General features: G+C 39.0%; 1 protein-coding gene across 1 annotated transcript; it reads left to right on the top strand.

The window, feature by feature from the left end:
- Window positions 1-2,318: 2,318 nt before the first annotated feature.
- Window positions 2,319-20,316, top strand: aga (aspartylglucosaminidase). The gene is made up of 9 exons (XM_003221640.4): window positions 2,319-2,498; window positions 6,940-7,093; window positions 8,211-8,323; window positions 9,215-9,327; window positions 11,936-12,053; window positions 14,090-14,165; window positions 15,602-15,709; window positions 17,142-17,275; window positions 17,896-20,316. The coding sequence occupies exons 1-9, from the start codon at window positions 2,369-2,371 to the stop codon at window positions 17,994-17,996; spliced, it is 1,047 nt and encodes a 348-aa protein (XP_003221688.1). The 5' UTR covers window positions 2,319-2,368; the 3' UTR covers window positions 17,997-20,316.
- Window positions 20,317-20,554: the final 238 nt, after the last annotated feature.

The following is a 20,554-nucleotide window of genomic DNA, read 5'->3' as shown; positions in this document are numbered from 1 at the left end:
GGGAGTGTGGAGGGATGGGTGTGTTGTTTGCAATGTGTGCTGGAGAAAGCATAACATTTTGATGTACAATGACAATGAAGTTATTCTATTCTCTTAAGCTAACCTTTTTATCATGTGTTTTTTTATGCCATCACACACTCCAGTGTGCATTTTCTGTGCACATCATCTAGTGGCCGCCCCACCCCACACCACTTTTATCCCACTTTTGTCATCTACACCAGGTATCCCAAGGTACGCCATCTACACCAGAAACTGAATTCACTTGTAGGCCCCTTCCACACATCTGTATAAAATTCACAGTGAACTGAATTATATGGCAGTGTGGACTCAGATAATCCAGTTCAAAGCAGATATTGTGGATTATCTGCCTTGGTATTGTGGGTTATATGGCTGTGTGGCAGGGCCCGTAGTGAATTCTTTTTTGCCCCTTTTACACTGTCATATAAAATCCAGATTATCTGCTTCTAACTGGATTATATGGCAGTATAGACTCCGGCCCCTTCTACACTTCTATATAATCCAGATTTCCAAAGCAGATAATCCACAGTATCTGCTCTTAACTGAATTATATGAGTCCACACTACCATATAATCCAGTTCAAAGCAGATAATCTGGATTATCTGCTTTCACAGTCTGGATTATATGGCAGTGTAGAAGGGCTTTTTCTAATTATTTTTCTGATAACAAAGATGCAACTACATCCTCTTGTGGCTGCGACTTAACAAATGAACACTTTTAATTTTTCAGCATGAGGCCTCCCATTTTGGGGAAAATAAATACGGTATACATTTTTCTTTAGCCATTGCTAGTATGTATAGTGAAAAGTAGGTAAAGATTTTCCCCTGACATTAAGTCTAGTCATGTCCGACTCTGGGGGTTGGTGCTCATTTCTATTTGTAAGCCGAAGAGCTGGCGTTGCCCGTAGATGCCTCCAAGGTCATGTGGCCGGCATGACTGCAAGGAGTGCTGTTACCTTCCTGCCAGCGCAGTACCTATTGATCTACTCACATTTCCATGTTTTCAAACTGCTAGGTTGGCAGAAGGCGGGACTAACAGCGGGAGCTCATTCCGCTCCCCAAGGTCCCCTCTGATCTTTCGGTCAGCAAGTTCAGCAGCTCAGCGATTTAATCCACTGCACCACCGAGGTCTCTAGCCATTATGTATATTGGAAACAAACTTCTTACACAGCATGTCAAGTTCCCCAATCCCTTTGCCATTTTTGTTGCAGCAGAGTAAGAAGGGTATCTATCGCCTTGGAAATGTATCCTTTTGCTGCAACAAAGGATTCCCCCAGGCAGGAAGCAGCCAAGCTTTGAAGCTGCAAGGCTATTCAATGCTAATCAAGCTGGCCAATGGCAGCATTCACAGTTGCCTCCAACAGACAAGAGTTCTTTCTCCCACCCTGGACATTCCACAGATGTATAACCCCCACTTGTCTAGTTTCCAGCAGACCTCACAACCTCTGAGGATGCCTGCCACAGATGTGGGCGAAACGTCAGGAGAGAATGCTTCCGCAACATGGCAGTACAGTCCGGAAAACTCACCACAACCCAGACCTCCAATAGTTTGGGACTTCAACTCCCAAGATTCCTAATCATTGGCAATGGCGAGTTGAAGTCCAAAGAACCTACAAAGCTGAGGTTTGGGAATTACAGTAGAGTCTCACTTATCCAACATATATGGGCCGGCAGAACGTTGGATAAGCGAATATGTTGGATAATAAGGAGAGATTAAGGAAAAGCCTATTAAACATCAAATTAGGTTATGATTTTACAAATTAAGCACCAAAACATCATGTTATACAACAAATTTGACAGAAAAAGTAGTAATGCTGTGTAGTAATTACTCTATTTACGAATTTAGCACCAAAATATCACGATATATTGAAAACATTGACTACAAAAATTCGTTGGATAATCCAGAACGTTGGATAAGCGCGACTCTACTGTACTCTATTCTAGAGCAGGCATGGGCAAACTACCGGCTGTTACCTATTGTGGGAGTTGAAGTCCAAAACACTTGGAGGGCCAAAATCTGCCCATGCCTGCTCTAGAGCAGTGGTCCCCAACCTTTGTTGCCCTGAGTAACTGAATTCACTTGTAGGCCCCTTTAATTCAACTGAAGTCCAAAGTTAAGTGAGAACGGCATTGATTTCCAAGCTTGGGTCTTCCTGATGTTTTGGACTTCAACTCCCAGAAGCCCTCGTCACCTTTGCCAGTGGCTAGGCATCCTGGGAGTTGAAGTCCAAAGGGGCGGGAGGGGGAAAACGGCAGCAACGCGCAAGGGCTCCGACCCCGCCCCCTTGCTGTCAGTGCGCATGCGCGCCATCCGCCCGCGGTCATGAGACGCAAGAGGAGCTGTGGCGGGAATGGGGAACAGCCGGCTCTTCCTTTTCCCAAGGAGAAACCTTCTGTGGTTTGCCCTGCTTCCACTGGCAACTGCTGCTCAATTACCTCTGGTGATCAACACCTGGGCGTTTAGGAAGGCGACAGAGACAGGTGCTGCTGCTGCCTCACTTTTGTTTCTAGGTTATACTTCGCCTGGAAGGCTCTCTCAGGCCCCTTCCACATAGCTGAATAAAATCCCACATTATCTGCTTTGAACTGGATTATATGTCAGGGTGGACTCAGATATCCCAATTCAAAGCAGATACTGTGGGATTTCTTGCCTTGATATTCTGGGATATAGGGCTGTGTGGAAGAGCTCTCAGTCTGATTTGCACTGTGTGGTTACTGCAGTTTGAGGCCACTTTCATCGCCATGGCTCAGTGCTATGAAACTATTGGAGTTGTAGTTTTGCAGAGGCTTTATTTAGCTTTAACCCCCCCCCCCCAAAAAAAAACCTACAGATCCCAGGATCTCATAGCATTGAGCCCTTGCAGTTAAAATAGTGTCAAACTGTATTGATTTTACACTGTAGAATTAATGCAGTTTGACACCACTTTGGCTCAATGCTTTTGGGCCCTTCCACACAGCCCTATATCCCAGAATATCATGGCAGAAAATTCCACATTATCTGTTTTGAACTTGAATATATGGCAGCGTGGACACAAATCACCCAGGGCCCTTCCACACAGTCCCATATCCCAGAAAATCAAGGCAGAAAATCCCACAATATCTGCTTTGAACTGGGTTATCTGACTCCACACTGACAAATATTCCAGTTCAAAGCAGGTAATGTGGGATTTTATTCAGTTGTGTGGAAGGGTCAGTTAAAAGCAGATATTGTGGGATTTTCTGCCTTGATATTCTGGGATATAGGGCTGTGTGGAAGGGCCTATGGAAGCATTTGCGAGGCAGTAGCCTAGCAAACTCTTTAGCAAAAAAAAAAGACTTCTTTAACCACAACTACCAGGATTCCATAGCAGACAAACTGCATTAATCCCACAGTGCAGTTGTGCCCAAAGTAAGACACAGTTGTTGTGTGTGCCTTCAAGTCATTTCTGGCCTATAGCAGCCGTAAATAGAGCTTGTCACTGAGATTTCTTTGGCAAGATTTGCATAGACAAGCCCTATATCCCAGGATCTGATCCCAGGTTTTCTGTTTATCCCAGATTATCTGACAGTGTAGACTCATATAATCCAGTTCAAAACAGAAAACCTGGGGTCATATCCTGGGATATAGGACCTGTCTGGAAGGGCCCTCAAAAGAGGTTTGACAGCATGTCAGAAGCAACTCGAGAACATTCTGTAAGTTGCTTCTGGCATGAGAGAATTGGCCATCTACAGAGACGTTGCCCAAGGGATACCTGGATTTGTTACCATCCTGCTGGGAGGCTTCTCTCATGTCCCCACAAGCTAGAGCTGACAGGTGAAAGCTCACCCCGTCTCACTATTTGAACTAGCAACCTTTAGGTCAGCAACCTAACCTTCAGGTCAGCAGTTCAATCAGCACAAGGGTTTAACCCATTGTGCCACTGCGGCCTCTTCTATACTGCCATATAATCCATATTATCAAAGTACACAATCCACATTATTTGTTTTGAACTGGATTGTGTGAGTTTACACTGTGGCCCCTTCCACACATCTGAATAAAAACCCACATTTTCTGCTTTGTGCTGTAATATATGGCAGTGTGGACTCGGTTTTCATGATATATGTTGTGTCCCCATACATTTCATTATTACAGTTTGTATATGTATCTCTTAGAATGATCTGGTTTAACCTCCATGTCTAAAAAGTGTGTTACCAACATGAAATGTTGGGAAAGCTCTGATCTAGTCCAACGCTATATCATTATAACATTTCTAGGCTATATTGGTATGTGGATGAAATAGTAAATTAATGATTTGAATATTGAGGTTTGGTACCATACTTATGTAATATAACCACTGTGACTCTCATTAGTCTGGAATAACCAAGCTGGTAGGGACTCAAGTACAACAACATCTATCAGGATACAAGATCTGCAGTGCTTTTGTATAGAAAGGTTTACACTACCAACTCCTCTCCCTGGCTCCCTTTTACTTCAAGGCCTCCTGCTGTGTCTTTATAACCAGCTTGTCACAATTAGATACCCAGTGAAGCTTCTCCTTGGCGGAAAAAGCTTTCCTAGCGGGGTTAGGTTGTCAAGCTCCTGCTGTTAAAAAGAGCAGGAGTAATAATGTATGTTGGCAACCCCCTACATGGCTTGCTTTTAAGTTGTAAACATAGAACCCTCATTGGAGACTCGAGCCTGAAAAGAAAAATGAGAACACCTATGCTAAAGCCTATTCGAATTCTATGGTTTACTTAAGCTGATGTGGATAATGTCAAATTCTAGAGTAGAAGCACAGGAAGCAGGCAATATGAATCTTTCTTCAGTTGTCTGATAATTGTAGTAATCCTAGGTTTAAGAGCATTGAAAATGGTTTTTACCTTCCCTAGCCATTATGTATTTAAAATCCAGTCCTGTGGCTACATTTCTGGGAACAAACTCCATTGAGCCCCATGAGACATCCTTTTGAATAGGCATAAGAGTATATTGGTCTTGTAGCTATATGAATACATTTTTGCACTGGATCATGTGTTCTTGGGACAGGCAGGGAGATAGATAGATATTCTTCTTTCTAAGCAATTTTCCCATGGAGGGGTTAGCATTGTGACTATTGTTTCCACAGGCCTTTGTTCTCAGGTCTTGGGCTTGGCAGCACACATGTCTTCGTTGATGGAGTCCATCCATCTTTTCTTTAGTCGTCCATATGGTTGTCGTCCTACAATCTCCAATTGTAGTACTGTTCGTGCTACTGATGTTGGTTCTCTTCTCATGACATGGCCACACCACTGTAGTCTTGCCGCCTGCATTTCATTGCTGATCGCTTTTATTCCTTAGTCTTTGACGGATGTCAACATTTGGCACATGGTCAAGAAGTGTCAAACCAAGTGTCCATCTCACTATTTCCATTTCAATTGTGTTACTCGTGTTTCTTTGTTGCTGGTCAACACTGCCACGTAAAGGGCTACTGGGTGAAAAACTGTAGTGTACATCTTAGCCTTGAGTTGTTCAGGCGTTTTTGAGTCACACAGAATGCCAGTAGTTTGCTGCCATTTCTTCCAGGCTGCACTTATTTGTGACCACACGTTTGGCATTGTGTCGCCATCTATAGAGACCAGTGACACTAGGTATTGTTTTTCCAGTTTGGAGGCCACTTTCCAGATACCCTGTTTTGGGTATGTTCAGTTGAAGTTCCATTTTCACCGAGTCTGTCACTCCATGTCTGCAGCTGTTGTTGGAGGGCTGCACGTTTTTGGTGACAAAGTTTGCAGACAACACCAAATTGGGAGGGATAGCTGTTCTAGAAGACAGAAGCAGAATTCAAAACGATCTTAACAGATTAGAGAGATGGGCTGAAATTAACAAAAGGAAGTTCAACAGGGACAAATGCAAGATACTCCACTTAGGCAGGAAAAAAAAGAAATACAAAGATACAGAACGGGGGACTCCTGGCTTGACAGCAGTACGTGTGAAAAAGATCTTGGAGTCCTTGTGGACAAGAAGTTAAAAATGAGCCTACAATCTGATGTGGCAGCTAAAAAAGCCCAATGGGATTTTGGCCTGCATAAATAGGAGTATAGTGTTTAGATCCGGGGAAGTCATGCTACCCCTCTATTCCACCTTGGTCAGACCACACTTGGAATACTGTGTCCAATTCTGGGCACCTCAGTTTAAGGGAGATGTTGACAAGATGGAATGTGTCCAGCCCTACGAGGAACGACTTAAAGAGCTGGGCATGTTTAGCCTGCAGAAGAGAAGGCTGAGAGCAGACATAATAGCCATGTATAAATATGTGAGGGGAAGTCGTAGGGAGAAGGGATCATGCTTGTTTTCTGGTGCCTTGGAGACTAGGACATAGAACAATTTTATTTATTTATTTATTTCCATCATTTCTGTCCCACCTTTCTCACCCGAGGGGGCTCGAGGCGGCAATGGCTTCAAACTACAGGAAAGGAGATTCCACCTGAACACGAGGAAGAACTTCCTCACTGTGAGAACAATTCGGCCGTGGAGCTCTCTTCCCTGGAGTGTGGTGGAGGTTCCTTCTTTGGAGGCTTTTAAGCAGAATCTGGATGGCCATCTATGGGGTTGCTTTGAATGTGATTTCCTACTTCTTGGCAGGGGGTTGGACTGGATGGCCCATGAGGTCTCTTCCAACTCTATGATTCCATAAGTGCTATGCCATTTTCATATAGGAGTGTCTATGGATGCAAATCTGAATAGTAATGAGTGCTAATCCCTGATGCACACCAACAGTGATATTGAAGGGTGATGAAATCTCTGTAGGGCAGCAAACCATACTTGTATTGTTGCATTGTAGCTTTATCCATGTTACATAGTCTTCTGACATGTAACCATTGTGCTCGCCAGATCAGGTCACAAACACACATATTGAAAAAGACTATCTATTTTCAACCCACAGTCAAACATTTTAGTACATTTGATAAATGTTTTTGTTGATTTCAGCTTGGAACACTTTACAAGAAGGAGGTTCAGAATTGGATGCAGTAGAAAAGGGCTGTGGCCAGTGTGAGATTGACCAATGTGATGGAAGTGTGGGGTATGGAGGAAGTCCAGATGAACATGGAGAAACAACATTGGATGCCATGATTATGAATGGGTAAGATATCCCTACAAGAAGAATGTATATTTGTTCTCCCTCATCCAGCAGTTCTTTATGCATGACTTCTCTATAATGTATACAGAACCTTTTTTGTTCAGATTAGACATCTCCACTAAAAAGCATGGTGGCTGCAAGTTTCTGGCATGGGTGTCCCTAAAAATTAGAAATAAACATTCTGAAATGACAAATATTAATGTGCCCCAAACACCCTGTTCTAAATGCATTACTTTCAAAGATCAGATACTTTCCTGGAATGCTGCAGGGTGTTGTTGTAATCATTAGAGCGAAAACATGCTTTAGAGTGTTTTGAAATTAATGCTACATCCTGGCTTACAGTATTTTTGGAAAGTTGAATAGAACACAAGCAGAGTATTTTTTCCTCTCTGGTATATTTTAAGTAGCAAATTATAACAAGTCTTTTAAAGAAGGCAAAGTGAATTTCCTTTTGCACCTTCCACCTTTGATAAATTCAGGATGGCCAAGGTTGGAGAAGGTTGCTGTAGACCAGTGGTTCCCAAATTCTGGTCTTCCAGATGTTTTGAACTTCGGCTTCCAGCAACTTCAACCACTCTGATCAATAGTCAGAGATTTTGGGAGCTGAAGTCCAATACCACTGACGAACCAGAGTTTAATGGATTATGATGGGTGACATCTTTCCGACACTTGTACGTCTACATCATTCAAACACTGGGAAGAACAGATGGGCTTTCTGGCAGTGAAGCTTTTGTTTGGGAGGAAACGAGCTTTTTAGGTCAAAGTTCTGCTTTTCATAGTGTGAAACAGTATGCTCTAGGCAGCAGCATGTGTGCATTTTGGCTTAGCTCCAACTTCTTCCCATGCTAAACTCTCCAAACTCAGTGAAGGTGCTTATAGTAGGTGCCTGTCTTGTTTGAAGTGATTTTCAAATTTCCTTGTAAAATGTATGATGATGTTTATTTACACCCTGCTTTTTCTCTTCACAAAGGAGAGTTCTTTGGTTGGTTGGTTGGTTGGTTGGTTGGTCGGTTGATTGATTTTGCATAGTTGGTATAAACTTTAAATATCCTTTACCGCAACTGTATTTGCTAACATTTTATTCATTTATTTATTTATTTGTTTGTTTATTTTGATTTAGTAACACTATTCAGGTTGGAGCAGTAGCAGATCTCAGACGCATTAAAAACGCCATTGGTGTGGCACGAAAAGTGATAGAACATACCAGACATACCTTACTGGTTGGAGAGTCAGGTAACTTTTCTCTGTTGTGGTATTCAGGAATATTTGCCGTACCTTGCAGCAGTGAGAGGATTTGGTAATTCAATGAAACGCTTTAATTGGACATGCTGCAGCGTTTTAGCTAGACTATGACTACTGCTAGTATACTTTAGATTGTTCCAATAAATTGTTTTCATTCTGTTCACTTTGGAGCAAATTTCACTTCAGTGAAATTGACTCCATATGAATGTGGATATGATTCACAGCCTTTAGTTATGAACTTAGCATTGTTTAAAAAGTATTTTAAAATTGCTTCTGTTGAGGAATTTTCTCTAAAAGTATGCCTGTTACGGACAGCTAGCTCAGAAGGGGTCATATTAAAAATTTAAGTCTGAATTTCTCCATATGTTCCCCATAATATTTTTTGTGAAAACACATAATATACAGAAAGAAAAAAGTAAAAATATAGATTCAATATTGTAAAGAAATGGATGAGTAAAGCATATTCAAATTACCTTTTTCTTCAGCTTTTATACATTTTCATTTGACAGTATGATAATAGTCCACTGTTTATTATCACGATTTTTGTTCTAGTTTTTTATTGCAAAATGATATATTTTCTCTTGTTCCTAGTCTTTGGCAGTCTAAACTAGTGGTCTTCATGCCAGAACAAAAAAACTAAATAGGCATTGTGGGCATTTGTATTGAATACAGGACCACAAGCATTTACATTCACCTTTACAAGCACAAAACATTTACAGTGTCTTTGGAACTTATTGCTGCATTTCAATATAAGAATGGTTTAAAATTTCATATTGTGGTTCCATGTTGAAGATCTGTATAAACATGTTATGACTGGTCAACCATACTAAATGGAAAACACACATATAAAAAGGTGCTATTTTTTTTTCTTCTTCCAAAAAGCCTCAATGTTTGCGGAAAGTATGGGGTTTCCAGCTGAAGACTTGACAACACATAACTCTCTTTCAATATATCTAAAGTGGCTTAACCAAAGTTGCCAGCCCAACTTCTGGAAGGTAAAATCAAGTTTTTGTTGTTTTTGCTTTAAAAAATCTGATTAATATATTTGAATACAGGCTGTCTCCAAGCTGCAGACATCCAGCTTACATACGGCTTTTAGTTTCAAATGGGGGATTCGACTACAGGAAATCTACCCCTCACAAGAGAAATTCACTTCTATAAGTTAGCATGGGGGTAAGATGTCTCCACTGAATCCTTATCACCAATCTTTTTTCCATGACAACCCAAAATTTTCAAAATCCAATTATCACAGAGACAGAAAGTGAGGTGAAATCTTCTGAACAAGGGCACAGACAGCAAAACAAACATCACAGGGGTGTTAACCCTTCCCTATGCTATTCAAAGCTGAAAAACAATGTTGGCTGGAGTTATGCTTAAGAAATGTACCTGTTCTGACTTACATACAAATTCAACTTAAGAACAGACTTACAGAAACTATCTTGTTCACATCTCAGGGACTGCCTGTATCTGATCTGGATGGATACTTATTTGAAAGCAAATTGACTGCAGACTGTTGCTGTACTAGACTACAGTCTAGCTTTCTACTGCTATCCAAACATTTTGGATGGCAGCTCCCACATTCCTTTCATGATAAATCCAGTAATCCTGGAAGATATCATGTTAGACTATTTAAAGGAATGGGATGAGAAAAGGGTTAATATTTGTACACAATAGTTTGAAAAACTTCTATATTGCAGTTTAGGTATAGGAAAAGGTAAAGGTTTTCCCCTAACATTAAATCTAGTTATGTTCGAATCTTGGGGTTGGTGCTCATCTCAATTTCTAAGCCGAAGAGCCAGTATTGTCCGTAGACACCTCCAAGTTAATGTGGCTGGAATTGAGTGCCATTACCTTCCCGCTGGAGCGGTACCTATTGATCTACTGGTATTTGCATGTTTTCAAACTCCTTGCTTGGCAGAAGCTGGGGCTAACAACAGGAGCTCACCGCACTCCCCTGATTCGAACCACCGACCTTTCAGTCAGCAATTTCAGCAGCTCAGTGGTTTAACCCACTGCGCCATCGGGGACTCTAATATTGCAGTTTAGTTGTAGCTTATTACACTTGAGAAACACCAACAGCAACTCAGTTCCATTCTGTTTAAGGGAAATAAAGGAAAATTCAACTTGGAATGCTGATTGCTGAATCACTTTCAGAAAATACTGAGTAGACATAAGAATAAAAGGACTAGATCAGAATAAAAACAAATGCTGCAACCAGGGCTCCTCTATTACTTGTGGTGGTAAACCTTTGACTCAGTCTGGTCCCAAGCCACCTACTGGAGAGCCAGTGACTATTTATTAGGAGTCTGGAACCAGGGTTTGAATCCACATGGCTATAAAAATCTGCTGAGTAACCTTAGGCAAGTCACATTCTCTCATGCAAAAGCAATCCCCCACCCCTTTGAATAAATATTTCCCAGAAAACCCTAAGGGTTCACCTAAGGGTTACCATAAGTCAGAAACTACTTGAAGGTACATATCACAAACAACAATATTCAGAATTGTAGTTGAAGCCTAGTACAGAGTACTAGTGTGTGAGAACTGAAGAAGAGGAATGTCTTCTCTAGCTTTAACTGTTTTTTATTCATTATTCTAAGTTGGGGCCTATGTGTCATCCTAGTAAAAGTATATCTTTCAAATCCATACAAAACCAAAATATCAGAGTTTGCTCTGAATCTAATACTTTTGAAGTGGTTTTTAATATGGTCTCAAAGATTTTTTTGGTATGTAATGTTAAATTGTATAATGAGAAGCACCTCATTCCATGGTTGGATAAGAACTAAACTGTGCAAAATGCCTACCTTCTGTTATTTATATGAATGTTGCTCTTTCGGCTACATTCTTTCTGAAGACCCATACTGGAGTGCTCTGTAGAAAAATGCTAGAAAAGATTCTGAAATTTTGGGGACTAGAAGCTTTAAGTAATTGAAGTCTAGGAGTCTGGAACCAGGGTTTTAATCCACATGGCTATAGAAATCCACTAAGTAACCTTAGGCAAGTCACATTCTCTCATGCAAAAGCAATCCCCCACACCTTTGAATAAATCTTTGAAATTTGTAATTAAAACATTTGTCATAGTTATCTTAACCTAAGCTGCCATGGAAAGGAAAGAAAATGGGCTGCTATAGTTTGCATGGTTTATGTCATCACAATCAGTAGGGATGCTAACAAGCCTTGAGAAAAAAACGGATCTTAAATTACAACTGTGGGTAGGAAGAAGTATGATCATGTTGGGTATTTTTTTTAACACATAGAATGTTTTTGTATTTATTTCTCTTCCGGCTACTCATCTTATGATTAATTTGCAAGTCACATAACAATGTGAGATTTGAGGGGTAGGTTGTAACTAGAGTGTTTCAGTATTGAATTATTTCAAATGGAGATAGATGCTTTTATCATTTTTTTGTTTAAAAGTGTGTGAACTACGATAATTTGCCTTTGCTGAAACCTCTTTGTCTTTGACATATACAAGATGCTTACATTATTCTTTTAGTATGATAATTTAGTTCTATTTTTAACACAGCTGGGGGGAAAATACAGGTTTCTTTGAAACGGCTTTAGTTTTTTAAAAAGATTTTAATGTGAATGAAACTTTGATTACAGAATGTTACACCAGATGCTTCAAAATCATGTGGCCCATACAAACAGACTGGAAAGTTCAATAAGGAGGAACAAAATGTCTTGGAGAGGAACATACAAGTTCAGAATCATGATACTATTGGTATACCTTCTTGGCAACTCTTCCTGCTGTCATACTTCTGCTTGTAATACATTCTATGCTTCACAAAATGAATGTCCATTTTAAGTAAGAAACAGTACATTTTAAGTAAAATAATGGCTAGTTAGCTGCTTTGTGTTTTTATTTGTGTTTCTATGTGTTGTTTTGTTTTTTGTCCTAGGGTGCAGATTTTGTGATTCAGGAAAATGTGTACTGGCTTAGAATTCATAGTATTTATTTAGTTCTGGCTTCAGAACTCTGTTCATTCTCACCTCCCAACAGTATATTTGTTACCTCCATTGTGCTCTGTTTTATATCTTCAATCAGATAATAGGGACATGTTTCTGTTTGAACTTTGTTGTGGATCTGAATTGCAAAGCACCATGTAGTTTTCAAGCAGGGACAATTTCGTTATTTTTTGCTTGCTTACTTGCAAAAAGTATCATGGGTGCCTAAGGGAATTCCTCCTAAGAACAGATGATCCAAAACTACACATATCTGGCAAATTATTCCTAATATCCTAGTTTCAACTTCACATTTTAGATAGTTAGCTAAAGAGGCAACGGGGAGGGGCCAGAGAGGAAATTTGTGCTTGGATTCAGTTTCTACCATCTGCATAGCAATTAAATATGGAATTTACAGAAGCACCTAAGTGACTTGGGAGCATAAGTCTCATTGCCAGACACTTAAGAAGACACTCCGCCTGTGATGATTAAACTTGCAATCATTAAGTAATTAGCATTTTAAAAATGTCAAATGCTAAAAGATCTTGCTAATCTAAAGGTGTGCCTTTATAATGCTTGCACTCTGGAAGTTTGCCCAAGCCAGTGCAGCGTCAGTCATAACTATTTTGTAAGCAAAGAAACAGAACCACAGCGTGACAACATGGCAAAACAAAGCATTTGCCTGCTTTAAACGAATTGTCCATTAAACATACATGAAGACTGAACGTCAATAATTGCTTGACCCAGTGTTACCATACTTACTTACTTAGGCGATCCCTCGTAGGCCGAAGATGATGGTCCTCCGTTTCTGGTGTCTTGGAAATGTGTCCGTAGGTGGTTGAAGAGACCTATTATTGATCCGCATGTTCTCACGCTGTGGAAGGTGGAAGGCAGTCCCAGTCAGGGTTGGCTTGATGTGCCTTCCTCTTGGCATGTTTCTCCCTTAAGCCCTCCGTTCGTGTCTCTTTGAACTCCACAGCACTGCTGGTCACAGCTGACCTCCATACTGTTACATTAATGAAACTCCATGTCATTTCTTGGTCACCTCTTAAGATTAGTTTGTATGTAATATATCAGATTTAAGATTAGAATATCTTGAAATCCCTTAACTGCAGGGTATAGTGTAGCTCATAAGGATACACAGCCCGAAGAAGCCCCGCAAAACATTGCCCCTCCCGCTGTTATTGTTAAGTTTTACTTTATAAGTCACATTAGTTTTCATGTGATTTTACGTGTACATCTTTGCTCTTCCATTTATACAATCACTATATCTTCCTTTTCACATGATCCATTCCCAATATAGGAGCCCCCGATGGTGCAATAGGTTGAACCTTTGTGCCGGCAAGACTGCTGACCTGAAGGTTGGGTTACTGACCTGAAGGTTGCTGTGAATGAGCTTCCTCTGTCAGCTCCAGCTCCAAACGGGGACATGAGAGAAGTCTCTCACATAGATGGTAAAAACATCAAAACATCCAGGCATTCCTTGGGCAACGTCCTTACAGATGACCAATTCTCTCACACTAGAAGCAAACTTGCAGTTTCTCTGGTTGCTCCTGATAAACACAAAAAAATCCCAATATGTTTGAAAAGGTCCCTGAATAGGTCTAAAAGTGGACCTATTCTAAAAGGCTATTTTGTCTCTTTTCCAACAGATCTAAGGAAGGGAGGAGATAACTCTCAAGTAAAATAGATGTCTTATTGGAAGATTCGTAAAAAGAAATGGGCCTCGTCCAGGTTTACTGTCAAGTGTGCTTACTGAATTTAAAAAGAAGCATTGTAAATACTTCTAAATTTCACTCCTTTTTAAATTTGTAGGCATGATTGTGATTGGGAAGACTGGAAGCATTGCTGCAGGGACATCCACAAATGGTGCAGACCACAAAATTCAAGGGTTTGTATTGTTATGATGCAAATCATCATTTATTTTGTTTCACTAACGGTACATATTACTGTAATTATTAGTTGCTACAGTAATGGGAATATTTATGCATCCTGGAAGAATAGTATTGTAGAACACAAGTGGGTTACTTTTCTCCTCTTCCCAATTTATTTCTCAGTGATAGTTTGCATCAACAATTTTAGGTGAATGTGAATAAATCCAGTGGCTTTTTAAAAAAAATGTGTCAGAAGTGACTTGAGAACATACTGCAAGTTGCTTCTGGTGTGAGAGAATTTGCAGACATTTCTCAGTGGACACCCAGATGTGTTAGCTCCCAGCTTATAGATCCAGTAACCCTATTTATGAAAAATATTTGAATTTCCAGTGTAATTTTCAATCCTGCCACTAGTATGGCCATAGGCATCAGTATAATCTGTTTTATAGCTACAGTAGAGTCTCACTTATCCAACACTTGCTTAACCAACGTTCTGGATTATCCAACACATTTTTGTAGTCAATGTTTTCAATACATTGTGATATTTTGGTGCTAAATTCGTAAATACAGTAATTACTACATAGCATTACTGCATATTGAACTACTTTTTCTGTCAAATTTGTTGTATAACAATGTTTTGGTGCTTAATTTGTAAAATCATAATCTAATTTGATGTTTAATAGGCTTTTTCTTAATCCCTCTTTATTATCCAACATATTCGCTTATCCAACATTCTGCTGGCCCGTTTATGTTGGATAAGTGAGACTCTACTGTATATGTGAAATACTTAGACTATTATAAATATTATGTTTGTCCTTCAAAATGTTAACTTTGTTGTAGATCCATATTGTTTTCAAAATAATTGAACTGCATTAGTAACATGAGAGAACAAATTCTTTTGATATATTAAGACTTCTGCCTTGAAATTCATCTTGCATGTATTGTTATTGCCAGCTACAGTTCATAAATAAGAACTTCAACGTTTTGTTCTGTCTCTCTCTCGATCCAGTGCAGGGATAGGTGGTATAATCCCTTCTCATTCTGTGCCTTTTACTAACAGTTAACATCCATTTGGGGAAAATTATTGGTAAAATGACAGCTGAGGAACAAATTTTCCCCATGGGGGATCCTAATAAAAACCAGAATCCAGAATAATAAAAAGATGTAGAAGCTTGGTACTTCTTTAAAGTATTGTTTAGAGTAGGCTCTTTGACCTGTTTGGTGAGTCAGTCTGTGGCTTAGGATTCACATAAGAAACCATTTTCTACAATGAAAATATGTGGAAAGACTATGTCTTCATTTTGTATTGCATGGAGTAGGGGAGTGTTCAATTATTTGAGTTTGAGAGAAAACCTAAATGTTATCGTGTTACTAAACTGACTTACAGGCACATGGGGAATATTACAAATGGTCTCACTGATGCACTATTTTATACATTCTCTTCCTATTTTAGACGTGTAGGTGATTCTCCGATAGCTGGAGCTGGGGCATATGCTGATAGTACAGCTGGAGGTGCAGCTGCTACCGGAGACGGGGATGTTATGATGCGCTTCTTGCCCAGGTTTTTATATTTTATTAACTTTAAATAGATTTTTGTGCTGCTTGATTCATCAGAGCGTGATTGAAAAAGAAATGTCATTTTGAGGAGCACTTGAAAACAGAATGGCCAGCATCTCACATGTACCAGTGGTGTGTTAAGGACTAGATCATGATTCTGAAGATCATATGATTCAAATTCCCACTTAGCCATAGAAACCCAATGGATATGTTACAGAGGAAGGTACAGACATATCTGCTGTAAACAAACCTTGCTGAGAAAACCCCAGAAACAGCTTGAAGGCACAAAACAATAAAACAGTAAGAACAATCAATGTCATGAGATGATGATGATGATGATGATGATGATGATGATAATATTTGTATCCCATCATCATATCCTAAGAAGGACTCGGAGCGGCTTACAGCATAGCACAAATAGTGCCATAGTACACATAAAATGCAGGTAAAATTACATCCACATAATAAACATAAAAACTTAACCTCGATTTAAAAGAATGATAAATAAAACACAGCAATACCTGCTATTAAAATAGATAGAACAACATCCTATCTACAGCCACATTTAAAACATTAAAGTGCTAGTGTCAATAATAATGTATTTGGTCCTGTATGTTAGCTAATGTCTTGGTCATTTCCAAGATACACAGGACCTTGAAAGTGAGGGAGGTTATTGCAGGTTGTCTGCTACAGCTAATAAATAGAAGACTAAGCCAAAAGAATTTTGCCTAATATAAGTGGAAGCTGGCATTCTGAAATCCAGTGTAAATGATATTTTTAACAGGAAATGTTCATCCTCATGAATACAGAAATTCATACATGGAATGTCAAAAAGGACACTGTGGCAATTGTTAAGAGGATGTTCCAAGCCATTAGCTACCCTTCTTTTGTGTCCCACTGCTTCCTTCTTTAGCTCCTTATATCAAGACTTGCTAAATTCTGGAGCAGGCATTTGGCACTGCGGAGTTATTTTGCTTCAATTGGAAAGTACTCTGGTTGGTGTCGCCTGTCATAGTTCATGTAAAGCAAGTAACGTTAAAGGAGAAGAATGACTGGGTTTTGGTGAAAAATCACACTATTGGCACATATGAGATTAGGTGCCTTATTTTTACCTGCCAATCAAAATTTCATTTTCTTTTGTCCAACTCCTGTAACCTGATGAAGAAAAAAGAGGAAGCAATACCAAACATAATTTAAAATGTTTTGATAATAATTTTTAGAAACACCATAACAGCCTGTGCCAAAAGGGAGCACAGAAAAGTCCTGTGTTAGGTTACCACTTATCTCAGACACCAAAAGGACCCCAACAAAAATCTCTGAAGAAGACATGAATTTCTGGAAAATGTTCCCTTCATCATTAAAATGTTCATAAAATGGACATAATATTGCTTCTTTAAGCACTGTGAGATTCTATCTGTTTATTTCCCTTAACTCAGCTATCAAGCAGTGGAGTATATGCGAATAGGAATGGATCCAACAATGGCATGCCAAAAAGTTATATCTAGGATTCGGAAGTATCAGCCCTCCTTCTTTGGTGCTGTTATCTGTGCCAACACGAGTGGAAGTTATGGTATGTCTTTTTAGCATTTTAGACAAACCTTATATCAAAATAAGTTTGTCTCTGTTTACATTTATCTGTTTGCTTCAGTAGCATAGATACGAGTATGATTCAGATGAAAATGTTTAAAAGAAATATTCTCATTATTTTGGGAGACTTGAGAACAGCTTCAAAGTGATCAAAGAGCCGTCATGCTGGGAATTTCATTAGCAAACCCTTGGATCACCAAGACATATCACTTTGCTAATCGATTTGCCTTATTGGGCTAGGCTGTTTATTGCAGTTCTTTTTATCTTTGGTTCCCCACAGTTCTATGGTTGAAAGACTAGAAAAGCAGAGCCTCATTACATTCACCAGTGTTAATATGTAAACTGAAACAAAGTATACTAAACTTTGAATTATATTTTATAAGTATGAAGTCCTCAGTGCTGGTTGGTAGTACTTTCCTCTTCAAAAGTTTTCTTTAAGACTCCTTAATGAAATCTCAATGCTGGGTTAATTAATGCTATAAATGAACAATTATGCAATTGTAACATCATTCATTGTGGAGTCCTCAGATGTTAAAAGCACAAGGAGACAAATTAATGTGACTCTCATAGTTTTCCCTCTTATCTCTCCCTCTCCGGTAACAGGTGCTGCCTGCAATAAACTTCCAGGATTCACACAATTTCATTTTATGGTTTCTAATCCCACTTTGAAGCAACCCTCGGAGCAAATCATAGACTGCATTTAACATTTCACCTCTCTTAGCAACAGCACCTACACTTAGCATAGTAGGAAAGAAGGGAAGACTCACAATGCAACTCTGTACACTTCTAGTGAGTTTAGTAGGATTTATCCAAAGTAAACAAATATAAGATTACTACCTAAATTAAATTTTGAGAGGAAACACATTTACACCAATTACCCCTATTGTAATTAAATTTTAATTTTCTGTGTTGCCAGTATTTACGTGTCACACAATTTTAAGTTGCCAATACTTTTGTAAAGTTAAAATAGATAGGCAAAAACTTCATGAAAACAGGCTTCTGCTCTTGCAGCAGGAATTTCTCTCCATATTTACACAAGTGTCCCATTTTTAAGAAATCTCATTATGTATGTGTAAATAGGCAGCGACGGCCAACAGCTCAGGCATGGACTGGTCCATGAGGTCACGAAGAGTCAGAAAGGACTGAATGAATAAAGAAGAAGAAGAAGAAATGCATAAAGAAATACTGGTATTTCAAAAAAATTTAAAAAATCTGAAATCCAAAATCCCAAGCAATTTGAAAAGGGATATTCATCCTGTATTTCTATCTGTGGTTCCCAAATCTGTAACCTTCCACAGCTTTTTAAGGTACACACAAGTTGGAGAGCTCTGAGCCCCTTTTAAGTGACATATGAAAACTGATAGTAATTTGATTTGCTTAATTAGGCAACATTAAAGCTGATGTGTCATTTCTCAAGTTCTGCTAAAGCTGCCTGACATTAACTGGATTTGTCAAGACTCGGCTGCTTGAACAGAAGTCCACAAAGTCATCTTTCTCCTTGGATGGATCAGCTGAATTCTGCTGTGAAAGATCTATTGCAGCTGATTTCCTGCAGGGATGAGGGATATCCCTGGAAAGGTCCTGAAAAAGGAGACATGTTGAATCTCACAGGAAGAGTTAGAAATACAATTTTAAGACAATTATTTGGACAGTTTTCGGAGCTGATATTAACACTTGACATATGGTTGCTGATTTCCTTCTTCCCTATTCTCTTTTGGTTGCACTGGTCTTTCGTTCTTAAATAATTACTGGCCTGATGTCAGAAAAGCCATTTATGAAATACATTAATAGTGAATTTACATGAATCCTAGAATTTTTGCATCAGTATGAAATTATGAAGTCTGTTTTCCCCCATAAAATTCATGATTTTTTAAAACAAAACAAGGAATTCAACTTTTTATTCTAGTGTTTACCAAAATAATGCATCTCATCTGTGATTCCAATATATATGAACCAATCTGACATCTCTTACGCACCAACACAGGCATTTACTAGTTATTATTTGTCATCGTCCCCCCTCCTACTCCATGTTACAGTGCTACAGTTAGGATAATATGTCAGAGCCATTACACGCTCTTTATATCGGATATGGCCATGGAAACGGTCATGGTCTCCAAGCCAACTGCTTTTGCTCAACCTGCCGTGTAATTCTGATAGAATTATATGGGGTAGTATGAGGGGATGGAGACATATGCCAACCAAGATTATTTATCAGGCTGTTGCTTGTTTTCTTCCCTTGTCCCCCATAGCTCTTCAAAACAGTTACTCCTTCCTTTTGAGTATCCAAAACTTTGGTCCATACTGTTTACAGTCCTAACTTTAAGCCAACCTTAATGACATGTAGGACCAACACACGTGACTCATACGTTCATAAGTAGCCACTAAACCAGGGTTGGAAGGTTATGGGTTAATTCCTAGCATCAGAGTAAAGCATGAGATAATAATGTGTTTACACAAAGCTTTGAGGAAACTTGCTCCACTTCTTGAACCATTCAAGGAACTCCCAAGATGCTTTGAATATTATCCTATAAACAGAAGAATGTGTGGCTACAGTCTCTCTCACCCACTGAATACTTAAATGTATGAAATTCAGAATTTATGTTTGCCTTTTTCATTTTTTTACTCATTTCTTTCCTTTTTGTTTTTGGGAGCTTATGTTGGTTCATTTTTTTCTGTAAGGTCCATTCATAGCTAACCAGTCTTGTATATTTAGAATATTGTTTTATTATGTCATGGAGATCAAGTAAAGCTCTTCAAAACAAAACGTTTCATTTGATATTTGGGATCACTCAAAACAGTTTCTTCTGGATGGTGCAGAATGTTATTTTTTTCAACAGTTCTTCAGTTGGTAGATGTATCTTTGAACTTTTAACTTGAAAGACCTAATAGATCTTTAACATTCAGTTTCAAGATGAATCAGGAAAGCCTATTGGTTTAAATGAACATCTGAATGATCGAGTCATTGGATTATACATGTGTCTTTGAAAGAATGAAAAATTACATAACAATAAATATTTAAATATATTTAAGGATGATTGCATACCTAATTCTTTTACTGTGTACAAAAGAGGCTGTTCAGAAGCCACTCCAAAATGTCTACTCTTTTATGTTTAATATATACCTGCAATATCAGGGTTTTAAAAAATTAATTGTGATGCATGTACATCTTGCCAAGAGGAAAAACTGGCCTTCTCCTTAGACTGTGGTGAGCAAAAATGGCCACGTATGGTCTTTAGACTATTTTCATGCATATCACTACCAT

The sequence above is a fragment of the Anolis carolinensis genome, chromosome 5 (assembly GCF_035594765.1).
Source record: "Anolis carolinensis isolate JA03-04 chromosome 5, rAnoCar3.1.pri, whole genome shotgun sequence".
NCBI classification, from domain to species: Eukaryota; Metazoa; Chordata; class Lepidosauria; order Squamata; family Dactyloidae; genus Anolis; species Anolis carolinensis.
This window is presented reverse-complemented; position numbering and strand designations above follow the sequence as displayed.

What these genes read in the sequence shown, in the direction of transcription:
- aga (XM_003221640.4), top strand. Translation starts at nt 2,369, where the DNA reads ATGGGGAACAGCCGGCTCTTCCTTTTCCCAAGGAGAAACCTTCTGTGG. An exon ending in TCAGAATCATGATACTATTG is followed by an intron (nt 12,054 to 14,089) that starts GTATACCTTCTT and finishes TTAAATTTGTAG; the next exon opens with GCATGATTGTGATTGGGAAG. An exon ending in CAACACGAGTGGAAGTTATG is followed by an intron (nt 17,276 to 17,895) that starts GTATGTCTTTTT and finishes CTCCGGTAACAG; the next exon opens with GTGCTGCCTGCAATAAACTT.